At 40.2% G+C, this 24,785-nt stretch overlaps 1 protein-coding gene across 3 annotated transcripts in view; it reads right to left on the minus strand.

The window, feature by feature from the left end:
• The window catches only part of LOC149066853 (uncharacterized), a 428,124-nt gene that overhangs the window by 5,805 nt on the left and 397,534 nt on the right, over positions 1-24,785 (minus strand). For all 3 annotated transcript variants that reach the window (XM_089253243.1, XM_089253244.1, XM_089253245.1), the window contains 10 exons: positions 14,712-14,753; positions 7,875-7,962; positions 7,624-7,701; positions 7,457-7,526; positions 5,754-5,906; positions 4,080-4,267; positions 3,795-3,956; positions 2,322-2,431; positions 741-918; positions 437-608 (listed from right to left, as the gene is read on the minus strand). In XM_089253243.1, coding sequence (XP_089109369.1) covers positions 437-608; positions 741-918; positions 2,322-2,431; positions 3,795-3,956; positions 4,080-4,267; positions 5,754-5,906; positions 7,457-7,526; positions 7,624-7,701; positions 7,875-7,962; positions 14,712-14,753 — 1,241 coding nt within the window. The remainder of the gene's footprint in view (positions 1-436; positions 609-740; positions 919-2,321; positions 2,432-3,794; positions 3,957-4,079; positions 4,268-5,753; positions 5,907-7,456; positions 7,527-7,623; positions 7,702-7,874; positions 7,963-14,711; positions 14,754-24,785) is intronic.

The following is a 24,785-nucleotide window of genomic DNA, read 5'->3' on the forward strand; positions in this document are numbered from 1 at the left end:
GGACCCAGTGTTAATTTTGGTAAGCTCCCTTCCCCCCCCCCCATAATTTCAAGCAGGAAAAGAGTAAACTTGGTACCCTTCCTAGTACAGCACCTGGGGCACTAGACCCCCAATCCTTCCCAGTTGCAGCCCTGACTAGAAGAGACACTTTCATGAAATCATTAAAGCTTTAGTTGTCGCAAATAAATTTTGCCAATCTGGGGGATTTTCTAGTCGCCATGGTGATCTGAAGCCTTGGTGCAATATTTTTGTGTAAAGGAGCAAATATAATTTTACTGTTCCCTGCACTGTGTAACAGAGGATTTTTGTTCTCCCCAAAATTTTGCCCCACTCAAGTTTGTTGCCCAGGGTAGTTGTGCACCCTCTCTTGTTCCCAGCCTTGCCATATATATGTATGAAACTGAAGTAAATAATTCATTACTAGTCAAGTATTTACCTGTGAGTTCTTGCAGGCTGTGCAGACTATCAGATTCCTCCGCACCAGAATCTTGCCTGGAACTGTTTCGTTCTGGAAATGGACCCAAAAGACAAAGGATATTCTCACCAAATAGCTCTGTACAGTGATCGATCAGATATGCCACCGCTTTTGGCACTTTTTTGGCTACATCCTGAAATGGAGAAGAAAAAACCATATGTAACCAAAATTTGACGATAAATACTTGAATTACTTAAAAATGCTGATAGGTCAATAGCCCCATAAGAAGCGATATAATTATAACTCAGGATGAAGTCAAGCTTACCTCTTGTTGGATGGCAGATGACTGAAGACAACCTGGATTGAGAATACTTGGCCCGATACACACAGCGAGATTTGAAGAAGGCATCTTATTCTCTGAAGAATGTTGAGCAATATGCCACAGCACGCACAGGGTATACTGTAGCATCAGCATGTTGGCTGGTGGGAGTTGGGCTAGCAAACTGAAAAGGGAGGTAAGAAATGCCATTTAGTAAAATACAACAAAATGTGCACATTATATAAAATTGTATGTACACAAGAAAAGGGTTTGCTCCTTCGAGATTACTCATTAGTATTGTTAAAGTCCTTTACAGTATTATGAATAACATGGTTAACACGTTTCCAAAGACAAACAAAAATTAGAAGAAATTTTGATTGGATAAATGAGCCACATCTTGTAATATGACAGCCCACTGAAGGGGGTATACAGTACACTCTCTATAATTCTGCTTTGCACTAATCCGTCCTGCTTAGTAACCTGGCAGTTTTTCTTTAAAAATAGAAGAAAGCATGCCAATGCATAGAAAATTATATCAATCAAATGGGCTTTTCCAATTAACTCCTACAAATCCAGTGATTTCTATAATCCAGCTTACCCTGGTCTGATATATGTTGGATTAGCGAGAGTATACTGTAGTCCACTATTTCACCAAGCACCACCTATGGCCACATCGCTATATTGCAATTTACTGCCATCAATGAGATAAATTGGAAATGAAGGTGCTATCTATCGGTGGTCACCTCAAGCTCGTTAGAGTAAATATCTCATCGATCGCCTCCCAGGGTCTTTGAAACTGATGTACCAGACAAGACCCGGACTCTGTCCCTTGAGGGATATAAGCCCTTTACCCGACTGGGGGGTCATTGAAACTGGGACCATGATGGCAATCTTCACAGCAGTAAATGCGAATTTTACTACCACGTCACTCGGGCACTCTACTGTAGTCTAGGAAGCTTACACACTTTGTCTTATTTAGTTAGGGAGCACCGAACAAAAACTTTTTTTTCGGTCATGTTCATCATTTTAATAATGGCAGGGCTCTGTCCAGACTTTTTTGTAAGATCCTGTAATTATGAAAATTGTCGTTATTTTTGTGAAAAGGGTTATTTATTTTGTGCGAAATAAGTAATTTTGTGGGAAGCAAAATAAGCTCGTTAATCAATCACAAAAGAAATTAAATGCCAAATCATAGTTTTATTAATTTTTATTTCGTGAAGGGTCCGGAAAATGAATCCAAATTTTGGCAGTACGGATCCCTGAAAGGCTATATCAGACATCTCCTACATTTCTCTGGAAAATTGCTAATGAATTTTTGAGTGCCATAAAGTGTCACTTTTATGGTGTGGCTTTGACATATTTATGATGAAATTATAAGTGTTTGGAATTTCAAAAAAGATGCCTGAAGTTTCATGGTTTTATAAATATGGTCGAAGAGAATGTTCTTTGCAGAGAATTTGCGTATTAATATTGTGGATATGAGCAAAACATTTGGAATGGAAATTGTCATCATATTTTGATACGGCCCTGATAATCTACAAACCATTTGTTACTCTCTCACTTTCTATATTTTCATAACATACTTACTTCAAAACTCTTTTCTTGCGTTCCCATTCAGATTCACAAGAAACAACTTGCAACCAATTTCTGTACATTTCTGACTGCAGCAAACAATCTGGAAGGCTACGCAGGAACTCCTGTGGGGAAAAAAAAAAAAAAATTAGATAAATCCACTCTAAATTTAAAAAAAATAGCGACACACAATATTTCTTTCACATATCAATCAGTATGTGATGAAACCTAATTATCTCTGAATTTGAATCGTGTAAATATTCCCATATGGCAATTATATGTGATCCCCAAAGCAGAATATGCCAAAATCTACCACCTTCGTCGCAGAACAATCAGGAAGAATTTTAAGAAAATTGTAGAAAACACTATTATGGGAACTGCAGAACATTTCCAGTCAGCCAAGGGCTTGTTGCAGAACAATGCAAAACATTCTGCTTTGGGGTATGTGATCACTGAAAGAATATTTTTTTTGTTTAGATTATTAAAGACGTCTATAACAGGGGTTCTTAACTTTTTATGTTTCACAGACTCTTTCTGCCACAATAACATGTTCACAGACCCCATGTGTGCCAATAAAATGAAGGCCACAGACCCCCCCCCCTTCCTCATTATAATAAAATGACAACACCAGACTCCTTGTGAAAATAAAATTAAGGCCACAGACCCCCCCCCCCCATTATAATGAAATGATGGCACCAGACCACTTGTGCCAATAAAATTAAGGCTACCCTTTTTACAAAATATTAAAGCAGGGGCTCTCAACCTGTATGCTGACAACCTTTGTCAGGGGTGCCACAGAGCTGGCAAAGGTTTTGACTGTTAAACTTCTCTGGGGTGCTGCAGATAAGTGTTGATTTGGGGAAAGGGGCACCACAGGTGGGAAAAAAAGAACTCCCCTATGTTAAGAAAATAAAGTAAAAACTGAGTTAATTCCTTTCTCATCCACAGAACTGCAAATTACAGTAAAAACCCATTTTAATGAATATTGTTAAAATGAAAATTTCATTTTAACGAACACTTTTCTAGTCCCCCCAGACACGTTCACATAGGAACAATGCTAATACCTGGAATTCCCTTATAAAGAAATTTCGTTTTAATGAAGTGATCTCTCCGGTCTCTTGGAGTTTGTCATACTGGGATTTGACTGTATGATCACTGAAAACATTTTTTTTGTTTTCTTTTCATTTTTTTGACTGCAATTATTAAAGACAATTCATCTATAGCAGGGGGTTCTTAACCTTTCATGCTTTGCAGACCCTTTCCGCTAATAACATGTCTACAGACCCCAGATTCCAATAAAATGAGGGCCCAGATCTCTTTTGCCAATAAAATTGAAGCTACCCTTTTAACAAAATATTAAGTATATGGCAATGAAAAAAAAAACCAGTTTTTTTCTTTGACCACAGATCCCAGAAATCTCTCAGAGGTCCCCTGGTTAAGAAACCCCTAGCCTATAGTGAAACTCAAAACATAGAAAAAAAGACTAACCTTGAAGACTGATGCCAAGATAATTACAGAGATTGTAGACATGTCAAAGTCGGGATCAACTTTCAATTTTTCTTTGAATTCCCTGCACGCTCTGGCATTGGCAGATTTACGGAATATCCCAACAGTGTAAGGACCGTGCCGGAACAATTCAAGCAGCATTGACTGCAAATAAAATAAATCTTATTAGATATTTATATATTTTGAAAAAAAAAAACCATGTCAAACATATGCATTCAAAATAATTCTGACCAATTATTGAAAGTGGGGTTATGAAAAGAAAAATACCATTATTGGTTTTGGAACAGTGTTGTCAGGGCATATCTTCCATAGTGGTTGCCCAAAGAGACCACCTGGTGGTGGACTACCATTTCCACTATCCACAGAATCTTGTTTTTGACCTTGCCTCCGAAACAACCAATTTATCTTATTGTGGGGTCTTCTGTGTTTCTTTCTTTTCTTTGGTGATCTGGGATCTAAAAAAGGAAAGCCATCAGAGATTAATGTCTCAGGAAAGAAAGATCAAAATAAAAAAAGCATAGCCAAAAACAACAAAATACAGATTTAAAATAAAATAGTACAAAACCAATGATATTAAAGATCTCAATGGCTTAATGAAATCCACAATCCAAAATACTCACTTAAAGGTGGATCTACACTTTTCTTTCAAATTAGCACAACTCTGGTCCTATTGCTACAAGCAATTTACTACAGAGTCAGTGCGAAGTGCGAGTACCCGAAATGTGTCTGTGAGTACCTAAGCAGTCTGAGTTTAGTGTTGTGTCCAATTTTTTTAGAGTTGCCATCCATATTTCAAATTTTAAACGAAGTGTTCAATTGTGTCTACACTTTCTTTCTTTCAAACTGAGCACAACTCAAGTCTATCACCATCTATGGGTGATTTACTACCAAGTGAGTTGTGATGGAAGTGTAACTGTGTGTGTACCTAACAGTCTGAGTGCGTGTGCAGTGGTGTTGGATTTTTCAGAGCTGCCATCTATATTTCAGAATTGAAGTGAGTGATGTGTTATGATTGAATTACATTTGTACTGTTTGTAGGTCTGTTGCTCTCTCTGGCGAGACTTTTTAAAGGGGAGATTGGCTCGGATTTGTGCCTTGAATTTGGGAACCACAAAAAACCAACTTCAGATGACCACCACTGTGGCGACAGTAGAGCTCGAACCCGGGACCTACCTGCGATGCGAGTCTGTTGCTATGACCACTCTATCACCACAGCAGCATTGTGTCTACACCACTCATGTTTGGAATAGTGAGACATGTTAATCTTATAAGTAATGTGGATGAAATGAATGATAAGTCGTGAGACAAGCAATTCATATCAGACAAGTCAATGGCTTGTGAGGCTCTGCCTGTTGATGGTAGCTAGAAAATGATTGCACTTGGTATCTAAGTTATATAGACAGAGCAGATGCTTGACTTTCTGAATCAGACTGAGCTGAAGCCAGACAGGCAACAGAAACATTATGAATGGGGACAAATGATCATTCTTGCTACACTATTGTCATTTCCAGCACACAGGACTGGGACCTACAGCTTATAGTCAATTTCTAATAGAGAATGAAAACGGTAGAAAGTTCCCATGTATCTCATTGAGAGGTTGGCGTACTAACCACTTGGTAGAAGGGCTTCCTGTTAGGGCTATCACTACACACTGGACCTCTGATTAAGAGCCCCCCCCCCCATAGCCCAGACTGCTCAATTGATTAGGAGGTATAGCTACCAACTGCTGCCAGCTGCCAACTTTGATAAAAATTATGGAGATGTTAAGGCGAATTCTAATTCCTTACAGACTAAGAATGTATGAGTGTTTTGTAAAAATCCTACCCATACGAAGTAGGGATTTTTCATTAATTAAAATAAAGTTTTATAGGAAAATTTTCTCTTTCGAGAAACATGACATCGTGTCATCATCAATATAATTTTTTTAAAAAATCCACTGACCAGCTCTAATTGAAGAATTCAGAGTATTTTTGCGTAGAATGAAGTAGCATTTGGAATCGGTGCTGAAATTATTGAAGTTCCTCAGATCTAAGTCAGACCTTCTCAGAAGCTCTCGGATGAAATTCATCTTTATGCTGAACGGATATTCGTGACCTAGAAAAATCAAAACCATTAGTGAAATCACTAGAAAACTTAAATGAATTAATTTGTGCTAATTTAAAAATGAATTCATTATGCAGTAATAATGGTCCATATGCATATACGATTTTTTGCTATTTTGGCTGAATGTCTTTCCACCTTGGGGAGAAAGTTCAGAAAAAAAGGAGCCAAATTGACAAAAACTACAATCAAGTGGCCAAATTTTGCTTTCAGACATTCCATGTGTTGTCTGCCATACAATAGAGACATTAAGCTAACCATCGCCAATCATTGTCTAGTACCATAGTTCTCAACCAAGGGTCTGTGCATGGAGAAGTTTGACAGAGGTCTGTTTGAATGAGATAAGGATAAAAAAAAAACAGTGCCGTAAATAGTGCAACAGGTGCTGCACCCACACAGACGGGGGCCTAAATGCAAATTCTTGAACTGGACACAGGAATGACTAGTTATGGCACTGAAGATAAACTTACATTTATTTGTGTGCTGATTATTATTCTGAGAACAGGTTAGGGCCTTCATATTACTGGCTAAGGGTAGTACCCTGTGCTATGTCTTACTGGCACAAAGGGTCAGTGGAACATGAAAGGTTAAGAACCCCTTGATCTAGCAGTTGATTAAATTATATGTATAATTGCCATATAAAAATATATATAATAAAAATCACCATTGCGACAAAAAACTGGACACATAGTGACATAGTTAACAAAACATGGTTGAAATATGGTCAACATAACCCACTTTGCTGCTTCAACTGTCAAAAGGCAGAATGGTAGCATATGTTGTATTATCATGTTAGTGTGCAGATATTCAAAAAGAATCAACGTTTCTAAGAACACACTATGAATTGGGAGAGACTATACATACTATTTTAAACATGCGCCCGTTCAAAATGTGTCGTAATCAGCAGTCTATTGAAATTAAGTAAATGTTTAATGAAGCAAATGATAAAATTACGCATTTGTATTAAAATTTTTGTATTATTAGATGACTATGCTAAATTTTCTTTAATTCGAAAATCATTTTTGCTAATCAGTTCAAGAGAAAATCAAATTGACAAATATTCTGACAGCCCCAGACTCGAGATTAGATATAAAGTCATAATTGGAATTCAAACTTATCGAGATTCCACTGTGATTTGAAATGCATGATGAAATAGTGAAAGCTAGATGAAAGAGCTCTAAAATCTCTCTGGAATATAACAAAGTTGAGTAAAGTTACAGCACTTAGATCTTAGCCAAAAGGCCGAGAAACCAAGTATACGGCAGAAATTTTTAACCAGGGGACTCCTTAGAAGTCTGTGGAAAGATTTCCACAGACGATTTCCGGCCACAGAAAGATTTCCGGGCGGAGAACCATGAAACTGAATGAGAAAATAATTCATACAGGGCTTTTAATCGCTATATAGTGAATATTAATTTATGAATGGGTCACAATTCATCCATTGCCAAAAAGGGTCTGTAGAATGCAAAAAGTTAAGAACCCCTGCAGTATAGATATATACATATATGTAGTGTGTATTGTATAATATAGGAAATAAAATTTACCTATGAGAGGATAAGGAGCATCATCTTTCCCGGTCTTTACCCACAACTTATAATCCTTGATTGAGCAATCCTGAAAATACAAATCAAAATCAGTGAGGAATGCCAACTTGCAGTTTAATGACATCCAGTTGCCAAAAATGACTTATCAACTGTTTCGAAACACTTACAGGCAACCGAAGCTGCTGGAGAAGGAGCTTGATGCATTCTTGAGCAGTGTGCTTGTTATCGACCTTCAGAGTCTTATACTGGAAAAGAAAATGTATATATGTAACTAGAATATCATGAAATTTCAGATAAAGGCATTTAGCGCAACATGCGGTATTCATGGGATGAACATGTTTGCTTTGAAAAAAAAGTTTAACAGTAAACAAATTCAATAAGCAAATACGTAAAATAATGGTATTAAAAAAAAGCTTACAATTTCTTCGTATGTTTCTGGGCTCCTGAAAGATATCTGCACTGAAGTCAACGTCTTCCCTTCTTTTTCTTTTGCTTCTTGCAGCAATCTGAAAAGAAATGAAAATGAATTCGTTAATATTCTTGTTTTAATAATTTTTGTTACAGAAAAATATATCTACAGTGAATCCCATTTGGGATGTTTTTTCAAAAAACTGACACGAAAAAATACTCTAAACGGGAAGTTTCCATGAGTAGTTCACCACACAGCGCCCCCCACCCCATTTTGATGTAATTTCAAGCATTCTCTAACATTTTGGAAAATTTTGTCTTTTTGTCCTTCTTTTTCAGGTTTCCGAGAATTTCTTATTTTTTCATAGACAATTGCTTTTCCCCCACTTTGAAACATATACATCTCTTCATCGATATAAGTGTTTTTGTGCGTTTTTTTCCCCCCCATTAACACAGCTCCTGATATTCCCAGACATTTTTCTGATTCCGTTTTGTTTTTAGTGTACGAAAAATTATTGTTGTGGCCAGGTTTTATTAGTCAAAACATTGGCGCCATCTGTTGTGAAAATTGATGTTACTAAAGGTGTGCAGGCAAGTGTCCTTTCTCAGTTTTCAAATCTGGTAACCCTACCCACAAGTATTAAAGTTTGGACCATAAGAAAAACGTTCTGAGTGGTGAGTGGTAATGTTATAAGCAGGCTCCACTGTATAATGTCTCAGATTAAAAGCAAATCATTAACAGCTAAAATATCAACAGATCCACGGGTGGAGATACAGAAAAGCACCCTCTCCCCCCCCCCCCAACCAATGATACAAAGCTGACTAATCTAATTTAAACCCTTACATATGAATCGACATCATCGTGGTACCTTCCAGACACTCAACTTTTCAAGTCCTTCCTATGAATGGCTAAAGTCCTGTCAGCTTCACCCTTGTTGGATTGAGGGGGGAGGGGGCATGAATAAAGCCCTCTGTTGGACAATTTCTGCACAGACAAGAGAACAATTTGCCCAGGAACCAAAGATTTTGAGTGGCCTCCACATTTTATCGCCCAATGCCCCAAAGCAGAATGTTTAGTACTGTTGTGCGACGAGCCCTCGGCTGACAGGAAATGTTCTGCGGTAAAAATCCCCATACATGTAATAGTGTTTTTTGCACTTTTTCTTAAAATTCTTCAAAATTGTTCTGCAGTAGCGGTAATTGTTCTGAGACGTACGTCGCAGATTTCAGCACATTCTGCTTTGGGGTCCCACTGACAAATCAAAAATTAGGCATAAAACAGCCCCCCCCCCACCCACGTGTAGGAGTCACTAATGTTGGTCAGCTAATAAAACGCCGAGACCACTCAAAACTTTAGGTCCCTGGGCGAATGGTTCTCATGTAAATGCAGAAACTGTCCAACACAGAGGGTAGCCCTCATGCCCCCTTCCAACAAGGGTGAGGCTGACAGGGCTTCGGCCCGGATTTTATGTCTGCTGCCCCCAGAGGGCAGTCTTAACAGCATCATACCCCCGGAAAAGTGTTTTTTCTGAGGCGCTTCCTGGTAAATTCTAGAAAATTTCAACCGGATATTTTTGCGCAACCCCCTCCTCTCATGAGGCGCCTGCCCGGGTAGGCCTATTAAGACTAGTACTGGCAGCCCCCCCCCCCCAACTCGTGTAGGGGAGCAAGCACTTTCTTTCAAATATAATTAAAATTTTCTTTTCTAAACTTACATGAATCATTAAAAAATCATTTCCGGACAGCGCGAATCGATAACTTAACAATATACAGGGCCGTCTTAAGAGCATCATTGGTCCCACGGGCCAAGTGATTTTTCTGAGGCCCTATAAGGTCTATATGACCTATTAGGCCCTATTATAGACAACTAGATCTCATTTTTGTGGGGCCCCTCTTCTCGAGGCCCCCGGGCCCATGCGTTAAGACAGCACTGTATATATCTACATATATATAAAGGATAAATTCTTACCATTTTCTTTCACAACCCTATAATAGAAATCAAATTTACCTGATACGCACCTTATAATTCCGATAAAATCGCCATCAAAAGGAAATATTTGCGTAAATTACGTATTTATATAACGAAAAAGAAATGATTTTATCACCTACGTCTAATAAAAAATCGTCGATTTATTTATAAATCCTATCAAAAGAAAAAAAAAAAAAAAATGCCTTATCTATAAAGCACGTGGTGGCAAAGCTCCAGAGACGCGGACCTGATCACGTGGTCACAGGTGAAAACAAACGACAGCGCCACCTGTTGCTGTTCGGATGGAATCGGGAGAAAAAAAATAAATCTTTTTTTTCCCCCCCTTGGTTGTCGGGATTATATTTTTGGATTACGCTTGCACAAGCCCAGAAGAGATAATGATAATCGCTTCTCCCCCCCCCCCCCGAATTATTTCTATTATTTGTTCTGTCAGTGTTCACAAATTATTTATTTCAATTATTTTTCGCAGATCGGCGAATTATTTCTTCCATTTTAGGATTTTTTTTGGGATTTCCGCGAATTTATTTCTTTTGTTCATGAATTTTTGTGCAGCTACACAAATTATTTCTGCTTTTCGTGTATTTTTTTGCAGCTCCACAATTTCTTCTGTTCGTATATTTTTTGTGTGTGTGTTTGTGTGACCTGCACCACAAATTATTTCTTCTGTTCTTATATTTTTTGTGTGCAGCTCCGCAAATTATTTCTTCTGTTCGTGTATTTTTTTTTCTGCTCCGCAAATTATTTCTTCTGTTCATGCATTTTTTCGCAGCTCCGCAAATTATTTCTTCTGTTCTTATATTTTTTGTGTGCAGCTCCGCAAATTATTTCTTCTGTTCGTGTATTTTTTTTTCTGCTCCGCAAATTATTTCTTCTGTTCATGCATTTTTTCGCAGCTCCGCAAATTATTTCTTCTGTTCTTATATTTTTTGTGTGCAGCTCCGCAAATTATTTCTTCTGTTCGTGTATTTTTTTTTCTGCTCCGCAAATTATTTCTTCTGTTCATGTATTTTTTCGCAGCTCCGCAAATTATTTCTTCTGTTCTTATATTTTTTGTGTGCAGCTCCGCAAATTATTTCTTCTGTTCGTGTATTTTTTTTTCTGCTCCGCAAATTATTTCTTCTGTTCATGGGCGGAGATATGGGGGGGGGGGGGCATCGTCAAAGGTGGAGTCGACTGATTTAATGTACATATGCATCATATATGAATTGACATCATCATCATCGTGCCCCCCCCCCAGCAATAATGACATGCCCCCCAGACTTCCAAGTCTATCTCCGCCTATGCTTCTGTTCATGTACTTTTCGCAACTCCACAAATTATTTATTCTGTTCATGTATTTTTTTGCAGCTCCGCAAATTATTCCTATTTGTTTTTTTTTTCGGTCCGCAAATCATTTCTTCTATTTATATATTCTTTGCTGGTCTTCAAATTATTTATCCTGTTTATTTATTTTCTTTGCCGGTTTTCAAATTGTTTCTACAATTTATTCATTTTTTTGCAGGTCCTCAAATGATGATTTCTGCGGGTCCTCAAATTCTTTCTCACATTCGTCTATTCCATTGCCGGTCCAAATGATTTGTCTGGTTTAATTTTTTTTCTCCAAATTCTCGGATGATTCTTCTTTTTATTATTATTATTATTTTTTTTTTGCAGGTCTTCAAATTATTTCTCACATTTATCTATTTTTTTTGTTGGTTTCCATAAATTATTTCTCCTGGTCTGCAAATTACTATTATTTTTTTTTTTTGCAGATCCTGAAATTATTTCTCTTTTCAATTCATTTTTGCTGGTCCTCAAATTAATTCCCTCCTTTATTTTTTGCCAATTGGCAGATTATTAATTAATCCTCCTATTTATTTGTTTCCTGCCGGTCTGCAAATAGGAAAGTCGATTACTTTGTATTTTCTTTCCATCGTAAAACCAAGTCTTTATTTTTATTGTTCGAAAACGGGGCTTACGCCACCCCCCCCCCTCCTCCATTTTGCAATTTGAGCCCTGGTGCTCCGCCTTCTGACAACAGAGCGGCTCATCCAAGTCCAAATTATCGCGAGACTGCCCGACTCTGTTGTAATGTAATGCACGGGTTCAATTGCGCGAAACAAATCCCTGATCGCATCTTGTTCACAAGACAAAACGGCGTCCTCTACCTCGAAAAGAATCCGAGATTATGAGGTTGAAAAAGAAAAGACGCTCTTTTTTTTCCCGCGTAATTCCACAAATTTTTCGACGTCCCTCGTCACGGACGTCGCTCGGAATGCCGAGACGAACCGAAAGGTCTTTCGAAACGAAGGCTTTGGAATTTTCACGGTCCCGATTGTGCTGTGGTTCTGTTATGCGGATTAGACAGGGTAATGTCTTGATCGCGGTGTAGTGCGGTTCTTTATGTTTATGCGGATTGACCCAACTGTTAAAGCATGCGGACCAGCCAATGTGTTCATAGTCCAATAATAGAATTTTTTGCGCATGGTCAACCTTAGATGACAACAAGCAGGTGCCGTGCCCAGAAATTTCTCTCGGAGGGAAGAACCAGAATTGATTCACTCAGTAAGTATGGAGATTCCATACGTATTAGTCATTTTCTCAAATTTCGGGAGGGGGGTATACTGGATTCTCAGACCTCCTTGGCTACGGCGTAGACCAGGACTGGTACAAATCCGGCGCGTCAGGTCGTTACGGCGACTAAAAAAAATGAGTGTGTTGCCTAAATTTTTCCCATGTGTGATTAATAGCCCACGCAAAAGAAATTCGCTTGGCACCTAAAATATTCCGTTGGCACCTAGATTTTTCCTTGATTGTCTAGCCCTGGCGTCAAGGGCGTAGCGGGGGGGGGGGACTTGGGGGTCTGGTCCCCCCCGAAATGTGAGAAAATGACCGAAAAAAGGGAAAAAGATGGGCAAATCCATTGTTCTGCCACTTTGGTTCCCCCCCCCCCAAAATGAAAGTGGTCCCCCCCGAACGAAATTTCTGGCTACGCCCCTGCCTGGCGTAGACTACATGTTAACGATGTGACCCTCCCGAAAAAAAGTGTGCTGGGGAGTGCAAAATTTTGTTTAAAGAGAATAAAAGTAGTAATAAAACTGCTTGTTACCACTTTTTGAGATTTTTATCATTATAAGAATGCGCATTTTGAAACCTACAGCTGATAACTCTGAATAAAACTATGACCATTTACCCAAGAAAAACTAATTTGTATAAATAATACAATTTCCATCCTGTACAGCAGTGGTTCTCAACCTTTTCTGACACTCGCGGATCCCCGTTTGGCTCAAGGAGCCCTTTTTAGTATATAACTTATATGGTGGAAACCTTCAGATCTCTCTTTTTTTATTTATTAATCAAATTTACTGATTTATTTTACTTTCCTCGAGCTGCTGCGGAGCCCCTGGGAAGTGCACATGGAGCCCCAAGAGCTCCGCGGAGAACCGGTTGAGAACCGCTGCAATACAGTAACTAGATGACATTATGCCGTCTTCAAGCGCAAGGTTTACATTGATTGAAAATAATTTAATCTATTTTTTTACTGTATTGTATTATGTTTACTTTTCTTTTCCCCGTATTTTCATAAATTAAAATTAATTTAATCACATTCAAAAATATTGATGCTCCAAACAATATTTGAATAACTATCTTCTAATGGGAAAACGGAAAAGGGGGTGGGATTAATCATGGTCACAAGGAAGGGGGGGGGGAAACAGAAATGAGAAATCTCGGTGAAAGGGGGCCATGGGCAAAAAAAAAAAAGGTTGAGAACTACTGCCCTAACTGACCCTTTTGGGAACTCTTGCGTTAACGAAAGCCGTTAATAACGTAATGCTGGAGTAATTAACACAACATATTCCGGTGGCCTGTAGAAGACGCTTCGACATCTCTCTGAGATGTGAAGCGCTGTGTGTCCGGTCCTTAAACTTACTTGGAGGGGGCCCGTCAATAATCCTGGACTGGGGGCCTTGCTAAATAAAGATGTCAGTCTAAGGGCACGGATCCATGATGAGGTGGTCCAAATTTTTTTTTTTAACTGGGGGGGGGGGGCACAAAAAAAGATGAGAAATCATAGTATAATAAAATACATCGACCTCGGTTGTATCGACACTTCGGCTATAACGTCAGTAATTGGCGGAGCGGGCTGATTCTATAGAAAATAATGTTGATGAATCATGCTTATAACGGCCGAGACGCAACGGACTCGGATATAATGAAATGTGAATATTGATCTCACTTATTTGCCGTGTTTTTCACTGCCGTTTTAACTAGGGACTACCCTAGCACGTCCCGGAAGGGGGGGGGGGGTCATCAAAATGAGATCTGGTCAAATTTTCGGCAGTGAGTATATAACTTGGTTAGCTGTAGCAGGTATTTCTTGCGAGGTAGAGGCCTCATAAAAACATAAAAATCACTTTGTCCGGGGGGGGGGGCCTGTGTTGTTGTCTAGACAACCCTGGCAGTATTTATCCCCCCCCACCCCGAATAACGGAAAATAGGTCTACATTTTAAATCACTTCAAACTTGCTGTAGCACTGCCATTCTCGCCAAGAGTTATAAGAAATAATTGGCGATTTGGCCGACAATCGGAAGCATTTTTAGCGAAAATTGGCGATGTCCTGTATTTATGATCCCGATTTTCCGTATTTTTTACTGATCAAATATGGTCCCCTCCCCCTAATTATAATAAAACAACTTCATACACATTATTTTGATAGCACCTGATTATATTTTTCATACGCGAAAGGTCTCGAAAACGTCAACCTTGATTGCAACGGCAACTCCGGATTAAACGACAAAATTTCACTTAATCTTTGCCGTTACAACCGAGTTTGCCTGTACTAAAAAAAAAAATGAATGATAAAAATTTATACTCACTGCAGTAATTTCTGGTGCCAAAGTTCCTTTGTCGTGACTGAGCTATAAGGGGAAAAAAAATATATAATTAAAAATAATAATTAAATTTCATAATTTCTATAAAAATAGAAATTCATTCCCAAATTATCATGAAATTCCATTTGTAAAATACATAAAGTGAAATCCCAATACCCTACTGAAGGGGCACTTCAAGTATTACGTTAACAGATTGGAGCCATTTTTAACAAACCCCTTCCCGGCAGCAAAACTCTGACCCGTGGCCCCTCATCCTGGAGTAGGACCCCTAGGGTGGGATCGTTTGCGGGCACTTTTATCATCATAGCGTTAAAAAAAAAATGAGAATCGTCCCGCGCCCCAGGACTGGAGCCGTCAGCCCTCACCCTTGCTCTGACCCCCCCCCCCTATGTACGTTAGGAGGTAGGGGGCAGAGACGTAGAAAATACCTTATATATATGTTATTATCTTATTATAATCATTTCGGTTAACTTCAATGCTATTTGAAGGCCAAGAACTCGAAATTTCTTTTCCAAGAAATTCATTGCGACCTACCCTTTAAGCCATATATGTTCAACCCATGGCCATTGGACCAAATGTGGCCCTCGGAGTTGACCGATGTTGCCAGCCACCTCAAATCTAATTCTGTAAAAATGAACTGAGAGGCACCTTTACAGGTCGCTTAAGTGACACGTGGCACAATTCCAGAGCATTTAAGCGGCCCGTGGCACATTTTCAGATCACTCAAGTAGGCCCACGGCACCGATTGCTCAAGTGACCCGCGGCAAAGATCCAAAACACTTACACGGGTCGTGACACATTTTAGAGATCAGTTAAGTGCCATGTGGCACAATTTTAGAGCACTTAAGTGGCAGTGCAGTTCTACATCAGTCAAGTTACCCGCGGCACATTGTCAGATTAAATGAGTGATCCGCGGAATATTTACGGATCACTTGAGCGACGCACAGCACAGTTCCAGAGCACTTAAGCGACCCGCGAAGCATTTCTAGAGCACTTAAAACAGTGTTTCCTAAAGCGGGCAATATTTCCCCCTGGTGGGCGATGGAATGGTCCGGGGGGGGGGGGGGGGATAGAAGCTACAGGTATAACATAGGATCCTATGGGTTCGCTTGAGTTGGAGACGATCAGAGGAAAACATTTCTGGAGAAGGGGGCGGTGAAACAAAGTTTCGGAAACTATGAATTAAAAGATCTGAACTTTTAAAGCACTAAAACCGGGCCGTCTTAACGTATGGGTCCACCCGGGCACGGCCCAGGGGCCTCAAGTGTTTTTCTCGTTTTTGTCACACTCAGTAAAGATGCCCATGGCCCCCCCATGATGGGTGGGCTGACAAGGCTCCAGCCTTGGGGCCCGGGAGGATTTTAATCAATTTTTTGTTGTTTCACACTATAAATTCATCATAAAGGGGGCCCCGTAAAAGATCCCAGCATAGGGGCCCTGTTTCAGGATGTGGGGGCCATGAAGATGCCATTAAGAATATTTCATATTTTTATAAAAGGTGGATGACGTAAGCATCATTCAAACCCCCCCCCCCACCCCTTGTCGTCAAAAGTCAGCAAATCCGAAACCCCATCGATGCGGACGTTATACTTGAATTGAATGATCCCAAACACACACACAATAATAAGTGTACGGACAATTACCGACCACCACGGGAGTTTGGCCGCTATACACCCCATAATCCATGATGACCGCCCAGTTCATAGAATGACCACCGTAGGGCGCCCCCCACCCCCACTTTCTGAAAGAATAGGAAGGATAGATTTTCCACGAAAATTATGGGCTTGTACCTATTGAAATTCCCTACCACGTGCCCTGGTAAAAAAAAAAAGTTCAAACCAACCATACCTACCCTCTTTTCAACCAACCCATAAGCTCGACAAGGGATGGGCACAAACATAGGGGAAAAAAAGGGGGGCGACTGAGGCCTCAATTACATAGACAACGTTCATTTCCTCACCCAAGGCTATATAGTGTGGCCCCGTGCATACTCATGTAGGGGGGGGGTCTCGTTTAAGGTGGGTTTTATAATAAGATTGTATTGGGGGGGGGGGGAAGCGGGGGCCCTGGAAAAGGAAAAAAAAGGTACAGTTCATATTGCCGGAAGGTGCAGAGGATGTGCAGCTGTTGACGAGGGGGGAAAAAAAGGACCCATTCATGAAACCTGTGGAACGTGGGAAAAGTTTTTTACGCGCCCGTTCATTTACGGTCATTAATGAATGGCCATATTCCGCTGTGAATATTTCCCGCGCTAACTTGAGGAAGTGACGATCCTCACTGAATGAATGAGAAGAGTAGTGTACCGCAGTGGTTCTCAACCTATTTTTTTAGCCCACGACCCCCTCCCCCATTTTGGAAATTTTTTTTTTCTCGTGGCTCTTACCCAGGGCTCCCATTTTCAAGCAAGAGCGAGCCCCTTTCTTCTTATTGAATTTATTCAAAACTAAATTTATAATGAACAAGAAGTGTTTATGAATGAGATCGATCTCTGGGAAGGTCCAGTAAGCAGGGCCGGAACAAGATGGGTAGGGTGGGGCAACTGACTTGGGCAGCAGTTTTAGGTGAGAACAAAGAACACCGTTATAAAAATTATTGAATTTTACAGTTGCTGGGGCGGGCAAAAGTCGTGGCATGGGCGGAGATACGGGGGGGGGGTGCAGTGCGTGGGAGATCGTCAATGCCCCCCCAGCGTCGAAGGTGGAGTCGACGTGTGACATCATCATCGTGCCCCCCAGACTTCCAAGTCAATTTCCGCCTATGAGTCCTGGTTACAGCCCCATCCCACCACTTCACAACTCTCCGGCCCCACACCAGAATATCACAGGACGGCCGGGGGGGGGGGGTCTCAGGTTGAGAACTGCTGGACTAAATGGCTAGTGAAGAGATGGGAAGAAGTGTGGGATACGAATAAAAGAAATGGAGGGGAGATCAGATGTTTAATACACCGTTTAAGATATTAAATTTTGGTGGCTGGTATTTTAGGTTTAGTGAAGGGGACCCCAGAGAATCCCTGAGGGCCCACTCTTCTAAGGCAATCCTGCCTAAAGCAGTGTCTCTCAACCACCCAGCCTTGACATTCATGCCTGACCATAAGTAATTTGTCGTTCAAGTTTTTCCCTATTTACTTCCCATTCATTGTGTGTAAGACCAGGCCTTCAACTTAAAAAATTAAATTGACCGGGCTGTGGGCTTCCAAAAGGTTGAGAATCGTTGGGAGCCCAGTTCTAAAAAAAACAGATTCGCGGCCGTGGCTCCAACATCCCGGAGCCTACGCTAGTATCTGTATGGCTCCCCTTAATGCGAAATTTGTAGTGTAAAAAAATATAGAATATTCTTCTCGGAACCCTGAGCTGTATCGCAGCCAGCTTAATCTACGTAGGTGACCATGGGCTTTGCTTGAGCCCGATAATCATTAGATATTCAGGAAGCTAATTGATGCGAAAAATGTCTACAAAGCATATGTAATCGATGACGCGGAATGTGATTACAGTAGATCCCGCTTATAACGTTTTTAAAAAAACCGTCATAAAAACGTTATGACAGACCACGAAAATAAGTCGTACTAAGCGGGAACGTTATAAGCGGGATCGATTGCATTTCAAGCATCTACGGATGACCAGAATTCAATCTAACGAGGATTTCCTCTACTAGTATATCCACATACAAATAAAATAATCTCTTACCTAAAATTATTCTACGAAATAGCCAATCGTCAAAAATTCAGATCCAAGTCCCAAACCACACGGAGCACCAAGACGTAAACACGCACCACACACACACACTCTCAACTATTTACTATACCACCTCGGGAGAGAGCACTCATAACACACTACCAGTCACTAGCTGGGCAATTTCAAGAATATTTTCTCGAGTAAATAGTATAGTAGTGAAATAGAGAAAGCAGGGGGGACGGGGGGGGGGTCTTATTTCTTCCGCCCCTCCCCTCAAAACACCAACCAACAGCAAGGGATGGACGGTGGACCCCTCAGTGGGTGGAAAGGTCGACCACTAACATCAGGGGGAGAGAGAAAGACGAAAGAAAAGAGATGGGTCATGTGGTGAAAAGAGCACCCCACACGGGACTTGTGACTGGCAGCACGTAGGCAAGTTGCCAAAATTGCAAGGAAGAAAAAAAAAAATGGGGGAATGAAGGAAAAAGTCAATCCTCTCTCAGAGAAGCTTCTATTCCAGCACGTGGTAGGAAAGCCCCCCCCCAAAATTCTCTATCGCCCCCCCCCCATTTTCAAAAAACGGTGGAAAACGCAAAAAAAAAAAAAAAACGGGACACCCTCCCCCACGTATTAATCCCAGCTGTATTTTGTCAACTTCTTAAAGAAAAAAAAGTTGTGGCACTTCCGAGATGAGGTTGAAATTCCTCCTATGGTATGTGGTGGCAGTTGATAAATTTCTGATTTTATTCTGCCCTTGGGCAATTTTTTATGGATTTTTAAGGCTTAAGTGGGGGTTTAAGAACCAATAAAATAGCCGGGAGATGTCTGACTTTTTCTTTTCGGCCCCGTCTACCTACACGGAATCACGTTTTCCACATCAGCTATTGTCCCACACGTGGAATATTCATGGGTCTCGTGGACCCATGGCTAGGCCAGACTCAAAGCTGCATTAAGAGTGTGACTTTGAGGGGTGGGGGGTCATTTCCCATGTTTATGGTCACAGGTGTTTGGTTAGTTCAGTTCAAGACCGCGTTTACGCATTTTGCGGCCCTATACAATGTTTGTATTCCTGGTCTTCCCCTAATTAATTTTGCCAGTCCGCAAATTATTCTTTATTTTATTATTTTTTTTTTTTTTCTGTCTGCCAATTATTTCTCGCTGATTTTTTGCCGGACCGCAAAATTATTTCTCTCATTTATTTCACTTTTTTTTGCCGGTCCGCTAATTATTTCTCTCGTGTCCCGTGGCATGCCCAGACTAGGCTAGACTGACTTGAAAAGGTCATTTCCCCTGATTAGAGTCAAAGATGCTCGTTCAGCTCTGTTCAAGACCGGGCTTACGCATTTTGCGGCCCTATACTGGTTTTCCCAAAATTAATTTTTTGCCCGTCCGCAAATTATTTTTGTTATTATTTTTCCATTTTGTTTATTTTTTCGGTCCGCTACTTATTTCACGTTTAATTTTTGCCGTAACGCAATTTATTTCTCTCATTCATTTATTTATTGCTGGTCCGCAAATTGTTTCTCGTAATTATTTTTCACCAGTACGCAAATTTTTTCTCCTATTTATTTATTACCGGGACCTACGAATGATTTTTTTTCCAGTAATTTATCTTTTGCTGGGCCGTAAATTCTTTCATTTGTTTATTTATTGCCGGTCCACAAATTATTTCTTTCAATTGTAAATTTTCTGCCAAACCACAAATTATTTCTCCTATTTATCTATTTATTGCCATTCTGCAAATTATTTCACTCATTTTTTTCCGGTTTCCGAATTCTCTCTATTTTTTGTCGACCCGTAAATTATTTTCTCATTTATTGCCGGTCCGCAAATTGTTTCTCACAATCGTTTATTTTTCCACTTCTGAGCAATTTTTTTTTCTTCTCCTATTTATTTATTACCGGGCTGAAAATTACTTTTCCCAGTAATTTATTAATGGCCGGTCCGCAAATTATCTCCATTTTCTTCCAGTCCGCAAACTGTGCCTAAATTTATTTATTTTTTTACCAGGAATTAAATTGTTAATTAAATTATCAAAATAAATTACTTATAGGTTAACAAATTATTTATTAATTATTAATAATTATGAATTTCCCTAAATTATTTTATATTAAAATTACCATAAAAAATATTAATATAAAATAAAATTGCTGTCGATCTCGCGTATAACGTTTGCGCTTATAACGTTCTCTCCACTTGGTGCGACTTATTTTCGTGGTCCCATGTCTAACTAATTCTCATTAAGTTTTCTCGTTTAAAGCGTTTTCCAGCTTACGTTTTTTCTATTACGGTTTTTTTTTTTGAAAACGTTATATACGAGATTCGTTGTATTCTCTCAAAAATTATTCAAAATTATTTCCCTATTTACTTTCACTGGTTCGCCAATTATTGCTCCTATTTGTATATATTTTTGTTCATTTCAAATTATTTCTCTTATTTATGTATTTATTTTTTGCCAGTCCGCAAATTACTTTTTCCCATAATATCCGGCTCTTGGGTAGGAACAATGGCTCCTCCCTCTGTGTATCCACTCCTGTCACTTTGTGGAGAGGGGGTCATGGGCAGGGCCGTCTTAAGGACATCATGGACCCCCCCGGGCCAAGTGATTTCTGTGAGGCCCTACTAGGCAAATTCTCGAAATTTTCAAACATATAATTTTTGTGAGGCAACTCTTTAAGACGGCACTGGCCATGGGGGCGGACAACTAGTGGCGTATTTACACGGGCTTGACGGACTTATATTCCAGAGCAACAAGTTCAGAAGGGCTGCAAATTTGAGGAATGAGTGGCCAAAGAAGTTAGTAAAATGGGAGAGGGGTCGGCGAAATTCGTATAATCCTCAATAAGTCCGCCGCTGCCCAGACCATTGCCGCAACTAGATGACTGGTCACCCGGGCAAGTGCTCATTTTGGCGCCCCTTGTAATGTTGAAGGAGAGGTTTGAGAAAAAAATTTGCGCCTCCTCTGGTCTAGCGCCCGGGGCACGAGAGGGCCATTAACAAGGTCAGTGAGTGACCAATAGTACGTGAGTGAGAAAAAGAATCACTTAGAGCGTGATCAAGCATGTGAATGACCAAAAGGGTGACCTAAAGTGTGGAAGCATGTGATTGACCAAAAGGGTGACCTAGAGTGTGGAAGCATGTGATTGACCAAAAGAGTGATTTAAAGCGTATGCAAGCTTGTGAATGACCAAAACTGTGACCAAGCAGAGGCACCGGCATGAAGAAAACATTGGGGGTGTGGGGGGGAGCTGAAAGTCGCTGGTCGTTCCGTATATAAGGGGCTTAAGCGCAGTACGCAGGAGAGGAAAGGTGAATTGTATTATTTTTTTTGAAATTATTAGGGGGGAGGCGGCTAAACAAAATTTATTTGGGAATGAAATGGCCTGAGCCCTTAGGTTCCGGCGCTTGTGTGACCAAGAGTGAGTGTGAGCATGTAAATGACAAATGAAATGACCTCGACATGTGTCTGTAGATGATCAAAAGAGTGACCTACACAGCAAGGAACCATGTCAGTGAGTGACCTAGAGCGTGGGCAAGCATGTAAATCACCAAACCAGTGTGCAAACATGTGAACGACTAAAAGAGTGACTTAGAGAGTGTGTGAGCATGGGAGTGGTCAAAAGAGTGACAGAGACACAGGTGTACTTGCAAGAGGTGGCGGGAGGCCAAGCGGGTCATAGCACAGGGTGGCGAATTCAAGGAAAGAGTAGTCAAGAAAGTTGGACTACAATGGGAGAAGGGCGGCGAAATTCATGTAGCCCACGGGTAGCCCAACCATAAATGCACCTCCGGGGGAAAACGACGTTTGTTTCTATGTTTCATTCATAATTTTGATGAAATTCCGGGCGCCAGGCACATGTTTATTCAGCAATCTTGGCGAGTTTTCCTGGTTTTCTAGGGAATCTAAGTAATGCGGAACTTGATCACTCTCGAATACGCTTCCTCGACTTTTTTTTTTTGCGTTCCTTTATCAATAACAAGATTGAATGGAAATGGACACCAAGCACTATAGTGGCGCCATCTCAAGACATCTATCTATCCAACCATTTTTGGAGAGTGTGGGTTTTTATCTCTGTATGAAAAAGAGATGGCTTATGGGGTTATGTACAAAAGCCCGCCTGCTGATTGGCTTGACAGGAGAAATGCTCCGTTTGTTGTTATCTGTCTTGCCACTGTTGGCATTGTTCTTTCCAAGAACTAAAAAGGGCAAGAAGAAGAGAAATAGTGTTTATCACCTGAGGAAAAGACACTTTACCTGAGCACACGCACAAAAGCAGGTGGGGTCCACTTCCATTCTGGGTAAAAAAAAGGCCCATTTCTAGGAATGGACAACAAGAAAATAAAGGGGAGGGGGCCACCACCAGTGGAGAATAAGACAAACCAATGAATAGGATGCTGTAAATAATGAGAAGCTATGGCTCTGTAGGGAGCCTTGATGCCATTGTGTAATTGACAAGAATAGATCAAAATTAATTATTTCTCCTTTTCTTTGGACTTTGGTCAACGTCCATCATATAAGTCCCAGAAATTTTCCTACTATTTGCATAATAATCGCCGTATACGCGCCCCTACCGCCTGAAGAAGGAATCTAGGACAATGTATCACGCACATTCATATGATATTTTAATCGATTTCTCTGTGGATTCAAAATGATTTTTGAAGGGTAGGCGCAGTGGTTTTGAAAATTTTCTCAATCGAGACCCCCCCCCGCCCTCAAAGTATATCCGCGGCTCCCCAGGATAGTGTAACAAAGAACCGCTTCAAAAATCACCGAACAGGCCACACCATATCAATGTCGGCAGCTCACCGCGATTCCCACTTCGAGAGCTACTGGATTAGTTACACAAAATTTCGCTGTAAGAAAGTTCCTGTGCCTCCATATACTCCTCCGAGTGTACTCCTGTGTCTTCATACCTCCACGAAACTGCTCATTTGCATATCATAAGATTTTGCTCATTTGGAAGACTGCGCGCGTATGTCTAGTAGGAGACCATATTCATTTGCGTATCAAAAGACTAGCTCATTTGAAAGATTGTGCGCATTTGCTTATCAAGAGACTACATTCATTTCGGTGACTTCGCGTTTGCTCATTTGTGCAGGGGAGTGGGGGGAAACTACACTTATTCATGTAGGGAGAGACTATGCTCATCTGTATGGAAGTAGACTGTGTTCATGCGTGTATCAGGAGACTGCTAATTTGCGAATCAAGAGACAACGCTCATTTTTCTATCAGCAGACCATGCCCATTTCAGCAGTGAGTAGATTATAGTTTTGTTGCATGATGATCGTGTAGTCGGGCCGTCTTGAAAGTATCATAGGCCCCGGGCCAAGTGATTTATTTTTCTGATGCCCTTTTACCAAGCAAATTCTCGAAAATTTCACTCAAAAATCACGGGCCAAGTACAGTTTTAAGAAAAAGGAGGGCTCCCAATATATACACACATTGTTTTTCTAGGACCCTTGATGCTGTTAACACAGCCGTTATCAGAAACGATTCTTATAAATTACAGAATTCAATTTTTCAAATAAAATCTTGCTAAAAATCAGATCGGAAGATCAAAGAAACTGAAGAAATGAAATTTTCTTTAGCTTTATAATCAACACTTGAAAAACTTACAGCATAACCAACATGAAAAAGAAAAGAAACACAGTATATGTATATTATGATTATAATTACTATTACTACAACATGAACAACGCGAGGCCTCTTCAAGGTAACAAACGCCCAGTCACACACTCACACATATAATGCTATTTGATATTTGCTAGAAGTAGAAAATTTGCATCATTTACTACTTCTTCCCGCCAAAGAAGAAGTAAAAATCGGGTCAATGTCACTCAAAAAAAACTAATGTAATATCTTCTCCACCTCCTTCACAAGGAATTTTCACTTCAACTAAAAGAACATTTTTTCCTCCTTAAAACGAACAAGGAGGTCATGTTCATGTTGAGATCATGTAACGTTTATTAATTATGGTCGCTATACCATCCTATCGAAAAAATATTTTAGGCCTTAAGTGCTTCGTGATGTAATATAGGAGGGTCAATTCTACGTTAACCATCGACCAGATGATGATAATTGAAATTATCGTAACTGATAATTTTGGTTAACTTTAGTATGATATGGATGTGATATCACAAGGCCGCACTATACTCTTTCATTTTTATTGCGGATTATAATGATAACTATTATTTACTAACAAAATACAGGTTGTTTGTGGTCAGTCAGTGCATTATGCTAACGACATTTTAATGGTATCTAATATAGCAGTGGTCTTTAATCTTCCGGACATTGCGGGCCAAAAAAATTTCCTTGAAGCCCGAGGGCCAACAAGTCTCATACTGTGGTATCAAGATGGGTGTCTTAATGGGTGGGCCCCAGGGCTGA

This window comes from Pholcus phalangioides, unplaced genomic scaffold (assembly GCF_987345545.1).
Source record: "Pholcus phalangioides strain wild (caught in Gottingen) unplaced genomic scaffold, Ppha-v1.0 ptg000032l_1, whole genome shotgun sequence".
NCBI lineage: Eukaryota > Metazoa > Arthropoda > Arachnida > Araneae > Pholcidae > Pholcus > Pholcus phalangioides.